Source organism: Megascapheus bottae, chromosome 35, assembly GCF_031878675.1.
Source record: "Megascapheus bottae isolate mThoBot1 chromosome 35, mThoBot2.hap1, whole genome shotgun sequence".
NCBI lineage: Eukaryota > Metazoa > Chordata > Mammalia > Rodentia > Geomyidae > Megascapheus > Megascapheus bottae.
Window position 1 is genome coordinate 1,612,606 of NC_143543.1, and position 25,116 is coordinate 1,637,721.

Consider the following 25,116-nt stretch of genomic DNA (forward strand, 5'->3'; position numbering starts at 1 on the left):
AGTTCAAGTCCCAGTGCAGGCAGACACACACACACACACACACACACACACACACACACACACACACACACGATAATCTACTTACTCCAGAACAGAATACAGTGGTGGAAAGCAGGAATTTAGAAGCCATTAAAGGGGGCCCTGTTTAGTAGTTTTTACCCATGGGGTGCCTCTTGCCTCAGTCTCCACATCTGCAAATGGGAATATTCACCTCTGGAGCAAGGTTTTTTTTGTTGTTTTTTTTTTTTTGCCAGTACTAGGGCTTGAACTCAGGACATGGGTGCTGTGTTTGAGGTCGTTTTGTGGTGGGGACTCGAACCTCCGTCTCCTAAGCCACTGGTGAAGAAAACTCCAGCCTGGGAACAGTTGATTTTATTTGTTCATAAGCTCCTGAGGCTAAGAAAGCATGGATCCCGGGGGCCGGGGGTGTGGATTCTGTCAGTGTGGAAAGTCAAGGGACAGAGGGAGGAGGAAGAGGCGGAGGAGGAGGAGGAAGAGGAGGAGGCAGACTTGATCCACAGACACGCGTGGGATGAGAGGCGTCAGAGGTCTTTGAGGTCTTTCTGGATATTCCACAGCGTGTCGGCGCTGTCCTTGAGCTGGGCCACCTCGCTGTCCCTCAGCTTCTGGTTGATCACGCTGGTCAGTCCCCGCGCGTTGAGGATACACGGAAGACTCAGGAAGACTTCGTTTTCAATGCCATACATTCCCTGGGAGAACACGCAGTGAGGAAGAAATCACAGGGCCGGGCACCCATACCCACGCCTGTCACCCCAGCCCCTCAGGAGGCTGCGATCTGAGGATCCCAGGTTCAAAGCCAGCCTGGGCAGGAAAGTCCAGGAGACTCTGATCTCCAGTGAACCACCAGAAAACCAGACGTGGAGCCGTGGTTCAAGGGGTAGAGCGCCAGCCTGGAGGGAAAGCAGCTCAGGGAACAGCACCCGGGCTGTGAGTTCAAGACCCACAACCGTTACCACCAGCCAGAATAAAACAACAGAGAAAGTCCATTTAGCTTCTGCACGTCACACTTAGAGGTTGATTTTGTCCTTAAAACCCACAGAAACTCTGCTAGAAGTACTCCAAAGAACCTACTAAGTGCTCCATCGGGCTTTATTGAAAGTGTTTTGATTGAATGTTGCTTTCTGCACACACACACACACACACACACACACACACGGTCAGTCCTAGTGCTTGAACTCTGGGCGCTGTCCCTGAGCTTCTTTCCCTCCAGGCTGGCGCTCTACCCCTTGAACCACAGCTCCACGTCTGGTTTTCTGGTGGTTCACTGGAGATCAGAGTCTCCTGGACTTTCCTGCCCAGGCTGGCTTTGAACCTGCGATCCTCAGATCTCAGCCTCCTGAGCTTCTGAGATTATAGGTGTGAGCCATCAGCTCACTTGAACACACGGTTTTATTTTATTTTTGGGTTCTGTTTTCTGGGTAGCACTTGAATTAAACCAGACTGAACCTAAATCTATTCGATGGTGTGTGTGTGTGTGTTTTTTTTCTATTTTGCTATAAACGATTACTTTCTATAAAAAGAAAAAGACAGTGAATAATAATGATTCAGACTTTGCCTCCCACCAGGGAGAATTTTGAAAACCCATCGGATGCCCTCATTTCTCCAAAGTACTTGTTCTCCATTTCCATTAGAAAAAGAACAAGAAATAAAAACCCAGCCAGAAGCTGACAGCCCACCCGGAGCTGGGTGGAGATAACACCTCCACAGCCTCGGAGCTCAGCCGGTGCACCGGTGAATCTATTCACCGCTTGTGTGTGCACAAGACAGCCATGCCCGCGCCCGCGCCAGCTGGTCTACCTTCACCATGGTGGAGACGGGGTGAATCCTAGACAGATTTTTCAGCATGGACTCCACCAGGTCCGCCACACTCAGTCCAATCGCCCAGTTGGTGTAGCCTTTCAGCTTGATCACTTCGTAGGCGCTGCACAAAAGAACCCGCACGTCACAAAACCCATCCCCCAGTTGGGCTGCCCCCATTTTTTTTTCCTCTCCTTCACCCAAACGTTTGCTTTATGAACAATATTTTTGGGGTGCCAGGCCTGGGGATTTGAACTCAGGGCCTTGGTTGCTGGTCCCTGAGCTTCTTTTCCTCCAGGCTGGCGCTCTACCCCTTGAACCACGGCTCCATGTCTGGTTTTCTGGTGGTTTCACTGGAGATCAGAGTCTCCTGGACTTTCCTGTCCAGGCTGGCTTTGAACCTGTGATCCTCAGATCTCAGTCTCCTGAGAGCCATCAGTGCTGCTTTAACTTAAATCTTTGATTAAAAAAAAGATTTCTATTTCCTCTAGCTCAGGGACAGCGCCCAGGGCCAGAGTTCAAGCACCATGACCCCCCCACAAATAAATAGATAAATAAATATATATATGTCCTCTTTCTTGCCTGTTTTCTTTAAAATCTAGACCTACTCCCTAATTTCTTAGTATCAAAACCCAGAATATATGAGTTCAGTGAATTGGAACCATGCCCTAAGCAGGCAATGTATAATTTAATAGCTGACTGTATACGTATTTGTGAAATCAAAATGGGGAGAGGGGAATACATCTTTTTCCATCAATGTAATTTACCCATAAACATATTTCAGTGGAAATCCATTACATACTTCCAAATATAGAAGCGAAATCAGGAAGTAATGGAGGCGAAAATAAAAATCCCAAATATTATCTAAACGATTACATTTCATCCAAGCACAAATGACTCCCGCCTGTCACCCCGGCGACTCAAGAGGCTGAGAGCTGAGGGTCACAGGTTCAAAGCCAGCCCGGGCAGGAAAGTCCAGGAGACTCTGATCTCCAGTGAACCACCAGAAAACCAGACGTGGAGCCGTGGTTCAAGGGGTAGAGCGCCAGCCTGGAGGGAAAGCAGCTCAGGGACGGCGCCCAGGCCCTGAGTTCAAGACCCAGTCATGATACCAGAAACTTCCTTCCACTGACCTTTCCACCACCATCTTGTGCACCTCCTTCCAGTTTTCGCTGTCGTTCTCGGTGCCCATTTCCGGATTCAGATCCTGGAGAGAAACTCCTGCCACGTTCACGCCGCTCCACACAGCCACTGCGGGCAGAGAAAGGACACTTGACACGAAACTACCTCTCACCCAGCTTGTTTACACAGTTGGCGCTCTACCACTTGAGCCAGGCCTCCAGGCCAGCATTTTGCTAAAGAATTGGGAGGAAGGGTCTCTTTCACTTGTCTTCCTGGGATGGCTTTGAACCTCTATCCTTGCAGCTCAGCCTCCTGCAAAGCTAGGAGGACAGGCGTGAGCCACTGGTGGTCCCCAGGCAAAAATAACATTTTAGACACCACCAGGACTATACGATCCCCCAGGCAGTGTCGTGGGTTTTGTGTGTTCAGTTCTCACCGCTTGAATCTCCGTGCTCTCCCAGAATCCACCCGTGGCAGCTGCTGGGATGAATCCCGAGTTTTTCAGCCATGAGGTAACGGAATCGAGCGGAATCCAGATTGCAGCCACTCCCAATGACGCGGTGCTTGGGCAAGCCACTCAGCTTCCAGGTCACGTAGGTTAGAATGTCCACTGGATGCGACAGCAGGAAACCAAAAATACAGATAAAGCCAGGCTCCGCCGGCTCCCAGCTGGCATCTCAGCCCCTCAGGAGGCTGAGATCTGAGGATCGAGGTTCAAAGCCAGCCCGGGCAGGAAAGTCCAGGAGACTCTGATCTCCAGTGAACCACCAGAAAACCAGACGTGGAGCTGTGGTTCAAGTGGTAGAGCGCCAGCCTGGAGGGAAAGCAGCTCAGAGACAGCGCCCAGGCCCTGAGTTCAAGACCCAGGATCCATACAAAAAAACCAATATATTATAAATATATATATATATACTATTTCGATTAAAGCCACCTTCAAATATTTCATATTCTTCGAATCTCTGCCCCCACCCTATTTCTCTCAATGCTTGTCCTAAGGCTTGAACTCAGGGCTTGAACCACAGCTCCACGTCTGGTTTTCTGGTTGGTTCACTGGAGATCAGAGTCTCCTGGACTTTTCTGCCTGGGCTGGCTTTGAACCTGTGATCCTCAGATCTCAGCCTCGTGAGGAACTGGGAGGACAGATATGAGCCACCAGACACCTGACACGAAACCCAGCTGGAAGGTGACTCTGAGGACAGGCACCGGGCTTGGTCGGGTGAGACAGACCTGGGTTCGAGACCACGATGATGATGCAGTCGGGGCTGTACTTGACGACCTGAGGGATGATGAACTTGAAGACGTTCACATTCCTCTGTACCAGGTTGAGGCGGCTCTCCCCTTCCTGCTGCCTCACCCCTGCTGTCACCACCACAATCTTAGAATTGGCCGTCACGGAGTAATCTGGGGAGAGCACAAGGGAATCAGAAAACAGAGCAAAACCCCACCCTGAACCCCCACCTGCCTCACACCCGCCCCAGAAACTTCCAGAACAAATGTTTCCGGTGCCCCTCCCTCCCACTGGAAGAAGCGGATCCCATTTTCCAATTACCCAGCAAAATGCCAAGCCGGAGTCGTGGTTCAAGTGGTTGAGCTCCTCAGCTACAGGCAAAATGCCACACATGTACAAAATTAAGTTTATGCCCCTACAGCTCTGACTTAAGTAGCGGCAAAACCCTGCGCTTGACCCTCCACATGGCAAAAAAAGAAATGGGGGTTTGATTGTGCTATAAAATGCATCTCAACATGCATGTTGTCATTAGAAAAAAAAAAAACCAAATCAATGCACTCTGATGTCGATTTTCCTTTTTGTCTGTGGTGGGACTTGAACTCGGGGCCTGGACGCTGTCCCTGAGCTGCTTTCGCTCCAGGCTGGCGCTCTACCCCTTGAACCACAGCTCCATGTCTGGTTTTCTGGTGGTTCCCTGGAGATCAGAGTCTCCTGGACTTTCCTGCCCAGGCTGGCTTTGAACCTGGGATCCTCAGATCTCAGCCTCCTGAGGAGCTGGGGTGCCAGGCGGGAGCCAGCACTCCTTGATCTACACTTTCCAGCTCACTTTGGGCGCTGAAACCAAGCTACCTTTATCAGCCACGATTTTGGCCGTCTGAAGAAATAAACTGCCATGCTGCAAATCCATCATTTCTCCTTTGAGCTTGTCTTCCAGGACATCCACCAGAGCCAGCTCATCAGCCAGAGACTGCAAGGAGAGGAGCAGGCGTTAGTGCCGCAGGCCTCCCGGAGCCCATCACAGCCCAGACAGACTTGCCCTGCTTCCTGTCAGTCGTTGGACTTGAACTCAGGGCCTGGGCGCTGTCCCTGAGCTGCTTTCCCTCCAGGCTGGCGCGCTACCCCTTGAACCACAGCTCCACGTCTGGTTTTCTGCTGGTTCACTGGAGATCAGAGTCTCCTGGACTTTCCTGCCCGGGGCTGGCTTTGAACCTGTGATCCTCAGATCTCAGCTCCTGAGGAGCTGGGGTGACGGGCGGGGACCCTGGTGTAGGACACACAGTTGAGATGTTAAACCCAGTTTTGTTTCCTTGCCACCGTTGACAAGGTCATGTTGAAAAAATAAAAAATCAAAACCCCTCCGCTGGTTATTTTGAGGCCCTAAATTTAGCCTCCAGACATGAACAATAACCTTGGCCTTGTGCAGAACTGCTGGGCGCCTGGAATACCGATCTTAATTTAGTAACCAGACACGGTGTCACTGGAGTGGAGACGCCAACCCCATGCCACGCTCAAGGCAGAGGAGGTTGGCACAGGATGGCAGACTCTGTTCCCCGGCTTCAGTGGGTAGACAGTTGGCAAGAGGAAAAAAATACCATGTTACAAAAGAAAGAAAGCACCCATTTGGTTGACAAGGAAAACAAAACAAAAAGAGAGACCCAATATTGAAAGCATAGCCACATGCGTCACGCTGCTGCTTAGTTCCAGCCTCCTCCTCAGATAAAGAGACAATAGACAGAGGAAAAGAGGTAGAGACAGAGAGACAGAGATAGGTAGACACAGAGACAGACAGACAAATAGACAATAGAGACAGAGAGACAGAGATAGAGACAGAACCAGAGAAATAGACCCAGACATAGACAAATAGACAATAGACAGAGAGATGGAGATAGAGCGATAGCCAGACAGACAGACAGATCCACAAGGACAGACACACAAAGACTATAGACAGATGGAGATGGAGCCTAGAATGATGTCCAAAGAAATCTGGATGCCGGGACTCCCGCCTGTCCTCCCAGCTCCTCAGGAGGCTGAGATCTGAGGATCACAGGTTCAAAGCTAGCCGGGGCAGGAAAGTCCAGGAGACTCTGATCTCCAATAAAACCACCAGAAAACCAGACGTGGAGCCGTGGTTCAAGGGGTAGAGCGCCAGCCTGGAGGGAAAGAAGCTCAGGGACAGCGCCCAGGCCCTGAGTTCAAGACCCAGGATGGTTACAAAACCATACTAGCAGAACACCTACCTTCCCCAGAATGCTGACGGCACAGGCCATGCCGACCTGCCCCACCCCGACCACCGTGATCTTGTTGTTGGGTACGGCCTCTTCCACGGCCACCGGTGCGATGAGCTTTTCTTTCAGGGTTGCCATGTTCCACTGCAAGAGACAAAGCAGAGATGGGCGTCCCGGTCCGTGTGTGTGTGTGTGTGTGTGTGTGTGTGTGTGTGTGTGTGTGTGTGTGAGAATCTCGAGGATTACCACCTGCCGTGACCGTATGGGATGCTGCACGACTGGTAAACTCATCTTTAAAGTTGTTTACAAATCGAAGCGCCGGCCAGTGATGAGTGCGATTTGCTCTGGGGACTTGCATAGGAATTGCGGTTGACTGTGAGCCTCACATGCAAAGCTGTCCTCAGCTCTGCAGCCCGCGCTTCCATCAATGGTCGATGGCAACAAAATGGCCAGAAACTGGGATTTGGTTTTATTTTATTTTATTTTGGTAGCGGAGGCAAAAACGATCACTCTGAATTTCTCTCGATACAATTTAGCGCTTAGAAGATGAGTAGATATTTAGTGTATATATATATATATATATATTTTTTTTTAATTGGAGGGGGAAGACTCACATTCAACCATCAACCTCTGTCTGTCTGTCTGTCTGTCTTGGAGCTTGAACTCAGGCCTCATGCTTTGATTTAGCTTTCTCTCTTTTATTTTGTCAGTGGTGGGACTTGAACTCGGGGCCTGGGTGCTTTTTATTCTAGATCCTGTCACTTCAGAGGCCTTTCAGCTTTCTCCTCATGAAGGTAACTCTCCCCTATTATTATTATTATTATTATTATTATTATTACTATTATTTTGCTTCTGATCTATCATAAAGTCACCCAAAATTCCTTTGGTCAACGCCTCTCAACGCTCAGATTCGGAGACAATGACTATTTAACAACTATGTCATTCTAGACTAGGTATTATTATTATTATTTATTATTATTATTATCATCATCATTAAGAAAAAAGCCCGAAGTGGAGCTGTGGCTCTAGTGGTAAAGCACCAGCCTTGAGCAAAAGAAACTCAGGGACTACGCCCAGGCCCTGAGTTCAAGTCCCAGGACTGACAAAATAAAATAAAATGCCTGCCTGGGCCTCTTCTCCCCTTTAGGAGAGGTGACCTTTAAATACACCCACCACGTGCACCCCAAATCTCGGTCAGCAGTGAGCTGGCTCTTCAGGATAAACAAAAGCTCAGCTCCCCCCACTCCAGTGGTTTCAGGGGCTCCGTGTCCTTGCGTGGGGGCGGGGGGGGGGAGGGAGGCCAAAGAAAGGCCTAGAATGTGGCTCCGGCAATAACAGAGCCATTGTTGTCACCACACTTTGTCATTCATTTAAGAATCTTACAGAAACCACTAGCCCTGTGCAGATGCTTCTAGATCTTTCTGGAAAACAAATAAAATAAAAGGTTTGTTTTCCCCCTTTAATGTTCTGTTTGTTGTTGTTATTTCCCTGATTAAGACATATAAAACTTGAGAAGGGCCGGGAGTTTGGCCTAGTGGTTAAAGTGCTTGCCTAGCATGCACGAAGACCCGGGTTCAATTCCTTGGTACCACAAACATAGAAAAAAGCCAGAAGTGGTGCTGAGGCTCAAGTGGTAGAGCTCTAGCCTTGAGAAAATCCAAGGACAGTGCTCAGGCCCTGAGTTCAAGACCCAGGACTGGATAGAAAAAAAAAAAATAGGAAGAAAGGGTTTGTATGGAAGCCAGGCAGACAGTGGCCAGCTGCCAAGCGAAAACAAATAAATACAAAACAAAGCCTGGGCCACATCCCAGCTCCTCAGGAGGCTGAGATCTGAGGATCCCAGGTTCAAAGCCAGCCCAGGGCAGGAAAGTCCAGGAGACTCTGATCTCCAATGAACCGGCCAAAAAAAAAACAAAACAAAACACAAAACCAAAATGGAGCTGTGGCCTAAGGGGTCGAGTACCGAGAAGCCTGGAGGGGACAAAGCTGAGGGACATGAGAGAGCCTGGCAGCCAGCAAACAAACAAACAAACAAACAAACAAACAAACAGATTCAAAAAGCAAAAATAACAACAGAAAGGAGAGAAAGCCACGCGGCCTGGGGACACAAAGGCCACAGAAATGACGCAGGGGTTTGAAGCCCACCCAGTCCAATTCTCCCTCCAGCTCCCCCTCCTCCCCCTCCTTCTCCCTCCTCCTCTGGTCACGAGTGCCACACAGCAGGGCAGGTCTCCTAGGAGAGGCTAGATCTCCAGGGGGACCGGCTTAGGTCTTTTCTTCTCTCTCTGAGCAAAGTAAACAAGCCGGTGAACGGCGTCCCTCGGCAGCATCTCAGGACCGAACTTGCACAAACCTGCATCTTGGAGCCTTAGGAGGGGTGAGAGCAGGGAGGAGGGGGGGAGCTCAAGGTCACCCGGCCTTTTCAGGACTGCACCCCACCAGAAAAGCCATCAAGGACACGGCAGCACCCCGATATCTGTGTCCAATGCAACAAGATTCTGCCTGGAGAAGGGAGTGTATGGGGGGGGTTCATTCCCGTTGGTCTTGCCAAGGATGCTAACAAGGACAAAAGTCCACGTTAGTCCTTCTCGTTGTCTAACCACCTCCTCCAGGGTTGGCTGGTGAGCCCCCCTCCCGCCTCAAATAAATAAAAGTTAAAATATTAAACCCTCTCCCCCCATACACACAAATCTTGGGGTTCAATCTCACCAGATATCCCCAGGACTGGGATGCAAGGAAGAAAAAGCCTGCAGATGGCTGCAGCTTCTGCAGCTGCTTCTCCTCGGCTTCTTCCTGCGCAGCCTCTGCACGTCCCACCCCTTCATGGTGATTGGAAACCGGAGCCCTGGACGCCCCTCCCCTCCCCTCTGCGGCTCAATCCAGGCCAAGGACGAGGGTGCAGGAATGCAAGGCCCCCCCTCAACCCCCCCCAGGACACCCCACCTTGAAACTCACCTTGGGTCTCCTCTGCAAGGACATTCCCAGCCCCTGGCCAGCCGGGAAGGTTCCCGATGGCTTATTTATTTATTTTGCACACTTGTGTGCCCTTGATTCTCCTGAGTGGCACTGTACAAGGACACACACACACACACACACACACACACACACACACACCCCTTAGGCGTGGAATAAATCACATTTTTTTAAAATATGCAAGACATTTAGAGTCCACCCTCTGCTCCCCCCCAAGGCCTGAACTCCTGAAGAGCTGAGCCCCCCCCTCCCAATCGATGAGGGGAAACTGAGGCAAGCTCACCTCTGCTTGGCTTTCACCCGTGCATCCCTTCACTCTCCATGTCAGGAAAAAGAGAGGAGTGGGGCTGGGAGTGGGGCCTCGTGGGAGAGTGCATGCAGGAAGCCCCGGGTTCGATTCCCCAGTCCCACAGACACAGGAAAAGTCAGGAGTGGAGCTGGGGCACAAGTGGTAGAGCTCTGGCCTTGAGAAAAAAGAAGCTCAGGGACAGTGCTCAGGCCCTGAGTTCAAGACATACAACAAACACATAGATACATAGATAGCCACATATCATAACATATATATATATATATATATATTTATAATGCACACAACGAAGGAAAAAGAGAGGAAGGAAGGAAGGAAGGAAAGAAGGAGCTGGGGCTGAATATTGCAAGACTCCACCCCAGTCCCCCAGGAGAATCACGTGGAGAAGGAGGTTGATTTGATAAGGTTTATTGAGGAGGCCGTGTCCCCCTCACGAGACAGAACAATATGGTGCCTCCCCCTGTCCAGGTGAATCCTGGTAATTCTGGGGCTGGGGCAGGGTGGAGGGTGGGTTTGCTCCTTATCCTGGAAGCCCCAGGGGGAATTCTTCATGAAGGAGTGGGAGGAGCTGGGGCCTGATATGGAGGGATTGCTAACAAGCAGAAGGGCCCTAGGCAGTGAAGGTCTTTCAGTCCTGCTTGACCTTTTTCCTCTTTTGGTTTCTGCCAGTCCTGGGTCTTGAACTCAGGGCCTGAGCACTGTCCTTGGGCATCCTCAAGGCTACAGCTTTACAGGCTTCTTCTATGTATGTGGTACCGAGGAATCGAACCCGGGTCTTCATGCATGCTAGGCAAGCACTCGACCACTAGGCCACACTCCCAGTCCATGTATTTATATATATGCATATAGTCTCCTATTAAACATTTGGGGTTATGTGCATAGATGATTTGTTTTTCAACTAGAAAGTACATATTAAAATACTTCTAGCAGCCAGGCACAGTGGCTCTCGTCCGTCACCCCAGCTCCTCAAGAGGCTGAGATCTGAGGATCACAGGTTCAAAGCCAGCCCGGGCAGGAAAGGCCAGGAGACTCTGATCTCCAATGAACCTCTAGAAAACTGGAAGTGGCGCTGTGGCTCAGGGGTAGGGTGGTAGCCTTGAGCTGAGGAGCTCAGGGACAGCGCCCAGGCCTTGAGTTCAAGCCCCACGACCACCAATAAAACCCCAATATTTCTATCATACACTATCTAGATTGCCTCTATCCCTCCCTCCCTCCCTCGCTCCCTCCTTCCCTCCTTCTTTCCCATATTGGGGATTGAACCCATGGCCTCCAGCTCACACTCTAGCCCTGAGCTTGTCCATAGATGAAGCTCCATTTAAAAAAAAAATCTGTGCCATTGAATGAAGGCTTTTATTGGACTCTGAGGCTGCAGAAGTGGCTCAGGCTGGGTCGAGGGGCGGCACCCCATCTTCCAGTGTGCGCCCCGTCTCATTAGAGTGAGAGCAGGTGAAAATACATTTTCTGAGTTCTTGACACCCACAGGGGCCTGGTCAGGATTAGATGATTCTGGAAGCCATTTTTTTTTTCCTTGCCATCTGGTTGCCTTTCTGTTGTTACTGCTTCTTGGAAAAAAACTTTAAAAAAAGCAATGAGAAATGCTTTTGGGTTTTGCATCTGAATTTACATATTAAAAGCCCTTATTATCATTTCTTTATTTATTTCTCAATGCTACAGATAGATCCCAGGGCTTAGTATAGGCTAAGTAAGCACTCTACCCTAGCCTAGGTTAAATAAGTACTTATTTCTTCCTCCCGCGCACGTGTGTGTGTGTGTGTGTGTGTGTGTGTGTGTGTGTTCTTGTATAATGCCACTCCGGAGAATCAAGAGCACAAAGGCCTGGATTTGATTCCTCGGTACCACACACATAGAAAAAGCCAGAAGTGGTGCTGAGGCTCAAGTGGTAGAGCTCTAGCCTTGAGAAAGTCCAAGGACAGTGCTCAGGCCCTGAGTTCAAGTCCCAAGACTTACAAAAAAAAAGAATTTCAAGTCCACATGCTTTTTATGAAGGGTTCCGTTGCTTCCAGGCTGGAATCTGAGGCATTAGAGGTGGGATAGGAGGGGAAAAAATGGACAGTTCATCACAGATCTTGCAGGAGCTTTGAAACTGTATCCCCAGCCGTTGTGTATCTGGGGATACAAGTGGTAAAATGAAAAATAGAACAACAACAGAAAGAGGCGGAAATTCCCTTGTTCCGATGGCTCCTAGAACAGCTCACCAGGTGAGGAAAACCAAGCTCAGAGCCAAATGGCGCCTGCTTTTTTTTCTCCTAGGCAGAAGCTAGGTCTAAGCTATAAGTGGAGGTGATAAAGGACGCAGGAGTCCAGAGACTCACACACAGGGAGGCCCACACAGGAGCCTGAGCAGAGAAAACCACGTTGAGTCCAGTGAGGCTCAGGGAAAGGAAACAAGGCTGGTGGTTGTTTTTTTTCTATGCTCAAAAGAAAATGCACATTTTTCTAACCACTTGAGAAGCTGCTCACTGAAGGGAGATGGGTTTTCTTTCTCCCCCGCGTCTCACAGGACAGTATGTTGAAAGTGAGAGAAGAGAACATGATTTATTCATGGCCACTGGCTGGGCTTACGCTGAGATATCATTTCAGCTCCAAGGGACTGACAAACGAGCTGTGGCCTCAATTCAAGTACTGAGGTGGGTGTTGACTGTCTTCCCGGCTACTCAGGAGCTGAGATCTGAGGATGGAGGTTCAAAGCCAGCCTGGGCAGGAAAGTCCAGGAGACTCTGATCTCCAGTGAACCACCAGAAAACCAGACGTGGAGCTGTGGTTCAAGGGGTAGAGCGCCAGCCTGGAGGGAAAGCAGCTCAGGGACAGCGCCCAGGCCCTGAGTTCAAGACCCAGGACTGATTTTTTAAAAGAGAGAGAGAAAGAAAGAAGGAAAAGGAGAGAAAGCGCAATGTGGAAATGCATGCACACTTCAGCCCAAGTTGGGACTCGGGGGTTCTGGGAAGGCTGGATGTGGGGTGCAGGGAGGAGGGAAAGGCCCTTGCTTGGTAAAATGGGAGTCCAGCTGGGTTCTCGTGATGCTGGTTTACACTGCCGACTGCTGGAGGATCTGGAGAAGCGCATGCAGTGTGAAATAAGAGGGATCATGCATCTCAATTCCTCCCTCCCCTCCTCTCCTCTCCTCTCCCCTCCCCTTCCCTCCCCTCCCCTCCCCTCTCCTCCCCTCCCCTCCCTTCCTCTCTCCTTCCTTTTTTTTTTCTTCCTAGTCCTGGGCCTTGAACTCAGGGCCTGAGCACTGTCCTTGGGTTTTCTCAAGGCTGGAGCTCTACCACTTGAGCCTCAGCACCACTTCTGGCTTTTTCTGTGTATGTGATACTGAGGATTCGAACCCAGGGCTTCCTGCATGCTAGGCCAGCACTCTACCACTAGGCCACACTCCCAGGCCCTGTAAAGTGCCGTAGCGAGGGCATTTCCATGTACCCAATGCCAGTACTTTGAACAAATTCCCCTCTTCGTTGCCTTCCTTCTCTCCTGGTGTTTTAAATTCTTTCACAGGGAATTATTATGATTCGCAACATTCCCCAACTCTCAACTACTTAACCATGGCTTGGATACATTTATCTGTGAATGACAGCAATGGAGACCTCGTTTCGTGTGTGGTAGGGACTGGATATAACGGGGGATAGGCTTAAATGGGGTTTGGGGGGCCCTGTACCCCCATATTTCACCCCCTTGTCAGTCCCTGAAGCTTACCGTGGAGCATTATGCCGACTCCTTTCTAGGAGACACCCATTAACAGGCCCCAGAGAAACAGGGGCTCAGGGGTTCCCGTGAATGCTGTACCCCACCCCGCCTCAGACCCAACATGACTTCTGACTTTGAGCTCTGGAAGGGGCAAAGCCTCTTGGGAAATGAAATGGATATGACGAGTCACCAATTTTTAAAAATATATTTATTGTTGGAGTGGGGAGGGGCTGGCCTAGTGGTAGAGTTGCTTGCCTGGCATGCAGGAAGACCTGGGTTCGATTCCTCAGTACCACATACACAGGAAAAGCCAGAGATGGTGCTGTGGCTCAAGTGGTAGAGCTCTGGCCTTGAGAATGCTCAAGGACAGTGCTCAGGCCCTGAGTTCAAGACCCGGGACTGGAAAAAAAACAAGGACAAAAAAATCTCTTTGTAATGGTTCTCACACGTTTGAAGATTTTCTTGACAGTTATAAATATTACATATTATTATATATGTAATATATATATATATATATGCCCTCGAACTACGTTTACTGCTCTTTTGATCTCTCCTACAGGAATGCCTGCATTTTCGCATGTTGACCGCCAGGTGGGAGTGAAGGCCCACACACGGGTGTGCACACACACACACACACACACACACACACACACGCGCGCGCGCGTGCACACGTGCCTCATTCTCCACAGCCATGGTCATTTATTTTCCAGCTTCATGTTAAGTGTTGCAAGTGAGTCAAGGATTCTGGAGGCAGCGGCCATGGCTGGAACTTTTCACTGGTTCTCAGGACAAGCTGTGGCTCCCTGTGCCCGAAAAGAAAAAAGGAAAGGAAAGGAGAGAAAGGGAAAGAAAAGAAAGGGAAGGGGAGGAAGGAATGGAAAGGAAAGGAAGAAAAGGAAGGGAAGGGAAGGGAAGGGAAAGGTGCATTAAGGTAAACACAGACATCAAGTGCTCCATGTGGATGATTAAATGCCACCAAAAAAGTGTGTGTGTGTGTGTATGTGTGTGTGTGTGTGTGAGAGAGAGAGAGAGAGAGAGAGACAGACAGACAGACAGACAGACAGACAGACAGATAGACAGGCAAAGGTAGAAACAGAGAGAGACAGAGAGAAGAGACCGAGATAGAGACAGATGCAGAGAGACAGAGAGATAAAAGAGACAGAAAGACAGACAAGAGAGACACAGAGACCTAGAGAAATAGAGACAAAGACAAGAGAGGGAGAGACAGAAACGACAGACAGGATAGACAGATGAGACAGAGAGACCCAGACAGAGACAGAGAGAGAGAGAAACAGAGAAAAGAGAGACAGAGAGAGAGAGAGAGAAAGGGGGGGGGTCAAGGACATAGACAATGACAAGTGAGAGAGAAAAACAGAGACACACAAAGAGAAAGACAGAGACAGACAGAGGAGACAGAGAGAAAGAGACACACAAGAAGGAAAGACAGAGACGGGATAGACAGATGAGACAGAGACTCAGAGAGAGAGAGAGAGAGAAACAGAGAAAAGAGACAGAGAGACAGACGAGGGACAGAGCAGAGAGGCAGACCAAGTTGCCACAGCCTGCAAAAGTGAATCAAGAGCGAAAAGTCCAATAAATGTTTCCGAGCCGTTGATAATGTGCCAGGCCCCCTTTTCTGGTCAGCCAGGCTGTTTGGGAATCGCAGGGCTGGGATTTAACCCAGCTCAGGTGTGTCAGATACTGCACTGCCTTCTAGAACCTTCCTTCAGGAGAAACTACCACTCATTGGGTTTAATTAATTAATTAATCCCTACAGGGATGAATCTAGAATTCAGGAAGCTGAGATCTGAGGATCACAGGTTCAAAGCCAGCCCGGGCAGGAAAGTCCAGGAGACTCTCATCTCCAACGAACCACCAGAAAACCAGACGTGGAGCTGTGGTTCAAGTGGTAGAGCGCCAGCCTGGAGGGAAAGAAGCTCAGGGACAGCGCCCAGGCCCTGAGTTCAAGACCCAGGACTGACAAAAATTATGAAAATGACCCTTCATAAATCTCTGTTGTGCATAAAGATGGGTTATTCAAACCCCAGGGTCTGGCATTCACTTTGGTTCTCTGTCTCTCTGTCTCTGTCTCTGTCTCTCTCTCTCTCTCGCCTTCATGATTTTGCAAACTCCATAATATTAAAAATCCCAGAGCTGTTGATTCCGGCCTTTCTGCTGACCACTGATTTTGTTTCCTTTTACTTTTTAATTTCTTTGTTTCCACACCAAAAATGGTTTGGTTTTGTTTTGTTTTGACAAGACTTCGTATAACTTTTCCCGTTTTCTTGGTCTGCGCCATCTGGGGGTTATTTTGCTGAGTCTCTGGATGATGAGAAACTTCTGCATTTCCTGCCCAGTGTGTCCACGAGTGGTAAAGATCCAAACGCAACACAAGCATGGCGCCCTGGAATTGTGCAAAGGGTTTGAGAATGCTCAGACATAGAGCCCTGGCCTCTTGGGAGTTTTTTCCTGGGGGGGGTGTGTGACAGGACCAGAGATTTGAACTCAAGACCTTGTGCTCTGTCTTAAGCTTTTCCACTCCAGGCTGTCCCACTGGAGCCAGATTTTTGGCTGGTTCACTGGAGAAGAAGAGTCTTGCCTATTTGTCTGCCCTAGGCTGGCTTTGAACCGTGATCCTCAGATCTCTGCCTCCTGAGAGGCTGCAATGACAGGCGTGAGCCATTGGTGGCTGGTACATTATCATCACTAGACTCTCCCAATTCACTGCCTATCTCAACGACACCAGAGCCTCTGAGAATCGCCACCCGGGTCTCTTTCTCACACGTGGCGGTTGACATCCCTGTCGGCCATGGAATCCAACCGTCTCCCACTTTAGGGTTTGGTGAGATGTCAACTCCAGATCCGTTGATCTTGGCTGGGAGCCAGCTTTCTAGAACCATCTCTGTGTGGACAGGAAATGAAAATAACATCTTGAACAATAAACAGACACAGCTGTGGGGAATTAGCCGGAAATGGCAGAGTTACGCTGATTCCATTCGACAATCTGTGACAGTCAAGGAGTTTATTTATGTATTATTAGTTTTTGTGGGGGGGATGTTAACCAGTCCTGGGGCTTGAACTCAGGGCCTAGGCATTGTCCTTAGGCTTTGATTGCTCTGCTACTGCACGTCTGGCTTTTTAGGGTGGTTCATTGGGGATTAGGGTCTCAGGGACCTTTCTGTGGAGGCTGTGAGCTCAGCCTCAGGAGCAGCTGGGATTACAGGTGTGAGCTACCATGTCAGGCCTAAAAGCCCGGATCTTCAACCTTTCCACCTGTGAAAATGGGATCGAGCTACCTCCCCTTGAGATTATGAGGAGAAAACAAAAATGAATATGGCTCTGTTGAAAACATCCTTGAGTTTTCCCCACAGATGCTTGGGTAACAGAGCTCTGTTACACACTTTTGTGTACTTTGTTCATGTGTGCATGGGGCACTAAGGTGTGATATGTAATTGGGTATCATTTACACATGTGTGTGCAAACATAGACCCTCCTCAACTGTCATCCTGAAAAAAAACGCGTGGAGTTGATCCTGTCATACACTAAACTCACATTTCATACACCAGGCCTCCTGACATTAACAGCTCACAAAGCCCCACCCACTGAGGAGAGACAGCTGATCCGACCAATGGCTGACTGCAAGCTGCCTACTCACAAAGCCCCGCCCACCAAAGAGTGGCAGCTGATCTGACCAATGGCTGATTGGAAACTGCCCTCTCATAAAGTCCCACCTACTGGAGAGTGACAGCTGATTTAACCAATGATTGATTAGGCCCATTCACACAGCCCTGTCCACTGAAGAGTGACAGATGATTCAACCAATGGTTGATTGGAATGCAGCTATTCTACTGAAGAGTGACAGACCATTCAACCAATGATTGATTGGCATGCAGACATTCTACTGAAGAGTGACAGCCATTAAACCAATGGTTGATTGGATTGCAGCTATTCTACTGAAGAGTGACAGATGATTCAACCAGTGGTTGAATGGAAGCTGCCTATGGTAACTGAAAATACAGAAAATACAGTCCTGTATGTGGATAGCTGGGGAAAATATCCAAATTCCCCAAATCAACAGTACGGCTTCTCTCAAGTGGGAGATAATGGCTTCCTCACCATTGTAAAGTGGGAAAAACAAATGAAAAGAAAGGAAAAGAGATGAGTTGCAAGGCCCAGGTGGTGGAATGCTTGTCCAGTAAGTTTCTTCCCCAGTCCAACCACCACCACCACCAAGAAGAGTGTGGACAAGATCACCATCCTTCACCTGAGGGGAGCAAACCTGCGGTGCGGGACTTCTGACACTTTCCCTGACGCTGCCTTTATTCTGCGTATAAAGTTCTGCAAGGACGCCACAAATTTCATTTTCTCTGAGGAAAAAAAAAAAAAAGGAAAGTTAAAAAAGAAAAGAAAAAGGAAAAAAAATTAGACAAGACAAAAAAAATAAAGTGTTACTGGACACATAACTATAGCCAGGACCAAGAGCTATGCGTGTGAATGCTATTTATCTTTCTCCCTCCCTCCTTCCCTCCTTCCCCCCCCCCATCTTTCTAAAATGAGACACTGGCCTCATGTTCCGCATGTTTGCTGGGAAGAGCCAGTTATGCAGAATTTCAAAAAGTAGCCATCTAATGGCAAAGAGATTACGGTCATGCAAAAAGAAAAAAATAACTGCTTTCTAAGGAGGATAGCCTGCAATCCTTCAGTTCTTGATACCTTTCCCTTTGAGTTTTCTGGCTTTTGTATAATACACACACACACACACACACCTTGAAAGGTTCAAGTCTTGTTCAAGGCCTGAACATTTCCAGGCTGTTTACAATAAGCCCATGAGGCTGTTTCTTGGCAGGATGTTTCTAGCACTTACCATGTGGCGTGGGGCCATAAATTAAACCAACTCTTGGGACTGTTTCAATAACGTCTTCTGAGTGTTGTCTTTCGGCACACTCGGGTTAAGTAGTGATAACGTCGGCCTCGTTGTGGGAATCCGGGGAGATAACTGAATGCTTTCTTCCATTTTCTTAAATGAGGGAGACGCGGTCTTTCTTGCCATGACTTGATATCTACCAATACTGTCATGGTACTCTCAGGAGAATGTTGCTGTCTTCAGAAAACAACAGCGCTTGGCGGTGAATGTCTCATTCTGTGGAGTGAAAAAGACAAAGAGCCTCTGATGTTGTTGGCTCAGGTCTGTCCTCCCAGCCACTCAGGAGGCTGAGATCTGAGGATCACAGGTTCAAAGCCAGCCTGGGCAGGAAAGTCCAGGAGACTCTGATCTCCAGTGAACCACCAGAAAACCAGACGTGGAGCTGTGGTTCAAGTAGTAGAGCTCAGGGACAGCGCCCAGGCCCTGTGTTCAAGACCCAGGACAGACAGACAGACAGACAGACACACACACACGCACGTTTACATTGACTGATTATGTGGCTGATAGATCAGCAAAATCTTTCCTGAGACCAGAAAGAGAGATAATCCCCATTCCTTAGAAATAAGGCACGCACAGGGCAGAGAGAGGCCCACAGACACAGTGACACACATGGAATTTTCCACCTCCGGTGAAAGGTTATAACTTTTAACTGAATGGCCAAATTTTAGCAGCTGTCTGTTCTTTTCTTTTCTTTTTAAATCCATTTCTCTGTGCACATTTCTTTCTCATCACAGGAAATCCACTTCTAGAAAGCCCATCATGAATGATCAGGAGAGCGAGGAAACAGAGCATGCGAGGAGAGAAGCTGGAAAACCGCCCCGGAGGTCTGTCCATCTCCACAGGCGTTTGTGCATTTCAGGACGGACAGGGCAGGCGGCAGGGGGTGAGGATGGGAGGACGGACGGACGAGTTCACAAACGATGAGAAGTCCTCAGAGGACTCGGAAATTCGTACACCAGTGAGGTTTTTCTTTTCCAGATCAACTCCACCCCAGCACTCTGCCCTAATCCTTCTCTAGCCTTTCCTTTTTTTTCCCTTCCTCCCTCCTTCCCTCCTCTCTCTTGTGCTTGTCCTGGGGTTTGAACTCAGGGCCGAGGCACTGTCCCTGAGCTTTTGTGCTCAAGGCTTAGGTCACAGCTCCACGTCTGGTTTTCTGGTGGTTCACTGGAGATCAGAGTCTCCTGGACTTTCCTGCCCGGACTGGCTTTGAACCTCCATCCTCAGATCTCAGCCTCCTGAGGAGCTGGGAGGACAGGCGTGAACCACCAGCACCCAGCTACAACAGAAATGTTAATGCCACTTTCTTGTTCAGGTGGTTTTAAATGAGTGACTACTTGAAACTTTCCCCTCAGGGGTGAGGCCATAGAAGAAGGCGTTGGTTAAATGAGAAACTGACTCTCTAGGAAAGAAAAGAAGGGATGGCATCAGGGTGGCTTGTGAGAATGGATCCAGGTTAAGGATTATCTGCGTTAGCAAGTGGCTGGAGTTAATGGATGGCTGTGTATATTCTAGCAAATTCCTTCCACTCTACTTTTAGCTTTGGCCCTCTATGCACACCACTACATTTCTGCAGACTTGAACTTGAACGTTCATCGGAGCCAAGGGAGAAGGAACATTACTTGATGAAATATAAGTAGAAGAGATTTACATCTATTAGCTTTTGGTTTTTTTTTGTTTGTTTTGTCGGTCGTGGGTCTTGAACTCAGGGCCTGGACGCTGTCCCTGAGCTTCTTTCCCTCCAGGCTGGCGCTCTACCACTTGAACCACAGCTCCACATCTGGTTTTCTGGTGGTTCACTGGAAATCAGAGTCTCACGGACTTTCCTGCCGGGCTGGCTTTGAACCATGATCCTCAACACTTGCTAGTTAAAAAATAATAATAATTATGCAGGCCGGGCACTCATGCTCACACCTGTAATCCAAAAAAGAAAAAAAAAAACCAAACCAACAACTCAGGAACAGCACCCTGGCTGTGAGTTCAAGACCCAGGACCTACACACACACTTCAATCAGGCTGGTATTTGATCAGTCACACGCATTAAATCATCTTCATGATTTCTGGATTATCTTTTTAAAAAAATTGTTTTAATGGCCAAGCAAAGCAAATCAATGCCCAAACCGTTGCCTGTGAGATTCACACCGTGGTGATTTGTGAGTTGTTTGCTTGTGTGTACGGCTCACAGGGCCAGTTCAATGTGTCCCCAAAGCCCTCCCGTGTGTCATGGCTGGTTTTCTGCCCGCACGTTCATCAAGAACGGGAGAATGAAATCTGAACTTCGTATGTCCATGGAATAAAGCTCTTATTTCCATTTCCTGGAGTTCATTTGGATAAATATGATTTTCTTCTGGGATCAGAGGCACAGAGGCCTTGGGCCTTTCTGGTCCTCTCCCCAGAGCCTCCTTCTTGGGTCTCCCTGTGTGTGATTGTCTAGATGACAATCGTATTTTAGAACAAAACTTTAATTTTTTGGGGGGGGGGAAATAGCCTAATTAATTTGGAAAGTAGTTTTAAGAATCATTTTTATAGCTAGTAGAGTTTAAACAACAGACTATGACATAAATATCTTCCCCTCCCTTATTCAATCGCTGAAATCTTTATCAAGTGATCTGCTTTTCTAACTTGTTGGAACTTAGAAAAAACAACTTACTATAATTATCTAAGAGTGGATTTTGCAAGTCAGATATGAATTTTTTTAAAGTCATTTTGGTCCATGGTGTATATTAGAAACTTGCATGAACTGTATCTTTAAGTAAATATAATAAATAAATATGGGTCCTTTGGGGAATGTTGTATTTTGGTTGTCAGTATGATTTGCTGATTTTTTCTCCCACGTTTTCGGTCTTCCTGCCAGAAAAATATCGTAGTTGGCTCCATGAATGCAAAATTATTCCAGCCACTTCTTCAGATTCATAACTATTACACTCATAAAGGCTAAGAAAAAGTGTCATCAGTAAGTTCTAAGCCTTGTGCTATAACGAGTGTCTGTTGTGTGGGTTAAAGACACGGAATTCTATGTCTTGATTTTAATTTATTAATTTTATGTCTTTTTTTTTAAATTTTGGTGCTGGTCCTGGGGCTTGAACTCAGAGCCTGTATGTCCAAAGCTAGCACAACACCTCTTGAGCCACAAGTGATAATAAATACATGAATAAATGAATACATAAAATAAAACGCCAGCCATGCAAAACATAGATTGGCCAGGGCCTGCCTCAGATTTACCTCTTTCTCCGTGGTGGAAAAAAAACTCACCTAGATTTGACTAAATAAATCTATCATTTGTCGTCCATCTTGCTGGAATCCTTCCCCTGCAAGACAGAACGAGAAATGGAGATTTTTGTTTTTAAGCAGTGTGGATTTTCCCCTGATATAGGGGATATTTCCTATTCACATGATCATAATCACTGAAATCACATGCCAAAGATGGTACCATTTGGACAGCTTGGGATAGCAACTTGCCACATTAATTTTATTTTAATTATATATATATATATATATATATATATATATATATATATATATATATATATTTGTTTTTTTACCAGTCCTGGGGCTTGAACTCAGGGCCTGAGCACTGTCCTTGAGCTTTCCATGTGAGCCACAGCTCCAACAACAATTGGAAAGAAAAAAAAAATCTGTCCATTCATCCATCAATGAATCAATCAATCAAAACAGCTGTGAATGAAGTAAAGGAGATGATAGGAGTTAATACAAGCCTGCATGTTCTCACCCTTTCTGGAGCCTTCTAGAATTCAGTGTCCACTGTCTCCGAGGCCTTTTGTGAGACCCACACAAGGTCTTTTTTTTTTTTCTTTCCTCCAGGAGAAAGAAACCCATGAGGGTAAGCAGAGAAAATAAACAAAAGTGCCTGACTCTGGCTGAAGATGAGCAGTAGTTTTTTTTTTGTTTGTTTGTTTTTCCAAGATTTACTACAGCTGACTTTGGGCCCGGTTCAAATGCTGAGTGAAAGAACGACTGCTTGCACTGTCTTGACATTTGGCAAACGCAATAGAACAGCTTTGCTAACTCTGGAAATCTCAGTTAATTATCCCCCCTCCCCCCCCACTCCTCCACGGAAAATATATACCACACAAGGACTTTCTGTACTTTGCTTAGGATGTCTGGTGACACCAAGAATCACAATCCATTTACTATGTGAAACATGAAAACAGCCTTGCAATTTTCTAATTCATTCATTCATTTTATGATGATGATGATGATGATTTTTTGGTGGTCTTGGGACTTGAACTCTGGGCCTGGGCCTTGTCCCTGAGTTTTTCAGCTCAAGGTTACCACCCTACCCCTTGAGCCACAGCACCACTTCCTGAATTTTTTTTTAAACTTCAACCATGGGACTTGAACTCAGGACCTGAGCGCTGTCTCTGAGCTCTTCAGCTCAAGGCGGAAAAAGCTCTGCTACTTTGAGCCACAGCTCCACTTCTGATTTTCTGGTGGTTCACTGAAGTCTCATGTGAAAAGAGCTCAGGCCCTGAGTTCAAGACCCAGGACCAACACACACACACACACACACACACACACACACACACACACACACACACACAGAGTCTTTTACTAATATTCAGTGGCAAACACTTGCACCTTTTGAATTTCAATTCAGTTTATAATCAATTCAGTTTTTATAGATTATTTTATTCTGTTCTTCATCCCTGCTCATCGATCAATCAAATCTAGTGACATGTGAACATCCAGCCTTGTCTCCTCCTCCTTCTTCTTCTTCTTTTGCTTCTTAAAGTAATTAAAAAGAATCCCCTAGGATGCAAAGAATTGTATCTCAATTTACCCGCAGGGATTCTGGCATCTAGCCACTGGTGGCATCTATTTGTTCTCCCTGAGAATGAAGGCACCTCTTGGAAACTTAAAAAAATAAATAAATAAAAATAAAGGAAAATAAAGTGTTAATGGAGAAGAAAGGAACCAACCATGTAAAACTGGGCTCCCAGGCCAGATGGACGCACGTTCTCGTGAACTTGAACTTGAACGAGAAAGTCGTGAATTAGCCAGGGGTGGAACTGGAGTTGGTAAGGAAATTCCCACCGCCGCCGAGGGAAGAGTGTGTAGAGATCATGGGAACTTGGTGGCCTGGCGTTTTCCTGATCCACAGCCTGGAGATCTAGGATGCTCCCTCCAATTTTTCTGGGTCCTTAGAGACATGCAATGAAAGTTCTTCCTCCACCTTCCACATCCGGAAACGTCTCAAAAAGTTGTTTTTTTTTGGGGGGGGGAGTGGGGTGGGGGAGGATTGTCTAGGATTGATTGTTTTTTTAAAATCCAGAAACATAAACTTCTTCATCCATGGAAGACAAAGCATGAAACGATGAACTTTCTTTTGTTGGGAGAAATTAAATCAATCTCTCTCTCTCTCCCTCTCCCCCACCTCTCTCTCTCCACTGATTTCTTGGCCGAAATAGGTCATTTTCTTAAGCCACTGGAAGACTGAATTTGGAGACACATTTCTATGAGACAACAATGCCCACAGGTCTGTCTGTCTGTCTGTCTATCTCCATCTCTATATGTATATATCTATGATTTATTTATCTATGATCTGTGTATCCACCTATATATGTATCTATGTATTTAGGATTAATCTATGATCTCTTGATGAGCTATTTATGTATTTACATTTATATATATGTGTAAAATGTGTATCCATCTGTGTATGCACAAATCTATGTATCTATGTTGTTGTCTATGATCTATGTATCTATATACTTATCTGTATAAGTATCTATGAATCCATCTACATATCTATTCTATGTATGTATGTTCATCCATATAATGCATCTGTGATCTGTAGATCTCTATGTATCTATACATTTATGTACATTTCTATGATCTATGTATCTCTCTATTATTTGATTTTATGATTCTATCAGCTCTGGAGTTTGAACTCAGGGCCTGGGCGTTGTCACTGAGCTTTTCCCTCAAGGCTGACATTCTACCACCTGGGCTCAGCGCCACTTCCTGGGATTTTGGGTCCTGCTTGGACTGGCTTTGAACTGTGACCGTCAGATCTCAGTCTCCCGAGTCACTGGGGTGACAGGCACACGCCCCCGGGCCTACTCTTCGGAATAAACATTGTCATTGCTTTGCACCTTGCTTGTCTGTGGTGGAGACGCAGGGGTCGAGGCCTCCGACCGAATATTCTGGTAAGCAAATGAAGCCATCCAACCCTTCTTCTGACTTCCATGGAAGGAGATGATTTGATTTCAGCTGGCTGGTGGCTGTGGAGAGAATGGCGAGGCTCCTTTTTTTTTTTTGCCAATCGTGGGTCTTGAACTCAGGGCCTGGGCACTGTCCTTGGGCTTTTTCAAGGCTAGAGCTAAGGTTTACTACTACACTGGCAGCTGTTAACTGCAACTGGGCGCAGTAGATGAAAGAGCTCTGGCACGATACTATGGCTCACGCCTGTCATCTCAGCCATTCAGGAGGCTGAGATCTGAGGATCATGGTTCAAAGCCAGCCCAGGCAGAAAAGTCTGTGAGACTCTGATCTCTAATTAACCTTATAAATAAATAAATGCCTTGAGCAAAAAAAAAAAAAGCTCAGGGACAGTGCTCAGGCGCTGAGTTCAAGGCCAGGACAAGCACAGAAAAAGGAAGGAAGGAAGGAAGGAAGGAAGGAAGGAAGGAAGGAAGGAAGGAAGGAAGGAAGGAAGGAAGGAAGGAAGGAAGGGAAGGAAGAAGAGAGGGAGGGAGGGAGAGAGGGAAGGAAGGTTTCTTTTAGCAACCCATACAGAAATGTTTCAGTATTCTGTGTGAGTTTGTGTGCAGGGCCTCCCTTCCTCAGTTGGCTTCCT

The 25,116-nt window shown here is 47.5% G+C and overlaps 1 protein-coding gene and 1 long non-coding RNA gene across 2 annotated transcripts; both read right to left on the minus strand.

Moving 5' to 3' along the window:
* Nucleotides 1–356: 356 nt before the first annotated feature.
* On the minus strand, nucleotides 357–6,558 carry Ldhb (lactate dehydrogenase B). The gene is made up of 7 exons (XM_090324545.1): nucleotides 6,406–6,558; nucleotides 5,018–5,135; nucleotides 4,168–4,341; nucleotides 3,377–3,550; nucleotides 2,952–3,069; nucleotides 1,819–1,942; nucleotides 357–710 (listed from the first exon to the last, which is right to left on the minus strand). Exons 1-7 carry the CDS (start codon nucleotides 6,529–6,531, stop codon nucleotides 543–545), a joined length of 1,002 nt encoding a protein of 333 aa, XP_090180671.1. The 5' UTR covers nucleotides 6,532–6,558; the 3' UTR covers nucleotides 357–542.
* A 9,062-nt stretch (nucleotides 6,559–15,620) lies between these two features.
* Nucleotides 15,621–23,526, minus strand: LOC150042485 (uncharacterized). The gene is made up of 4 exons (XR_016533610.1): nucleotides 23,240–23,526; nucleotides 21,552–21,607; nucleotides 18,243–18,518; nucleotides 15,621–16,280 (listed from the first exon to the last, which is right to left on the minus strand). It is a non-coding gene; the product is annotated as an uncharacterized LOC150042485 (long non-coding RNA).
* Nucleotides 23,527–25,116: the final 1,590 nt, after the last annotated feature.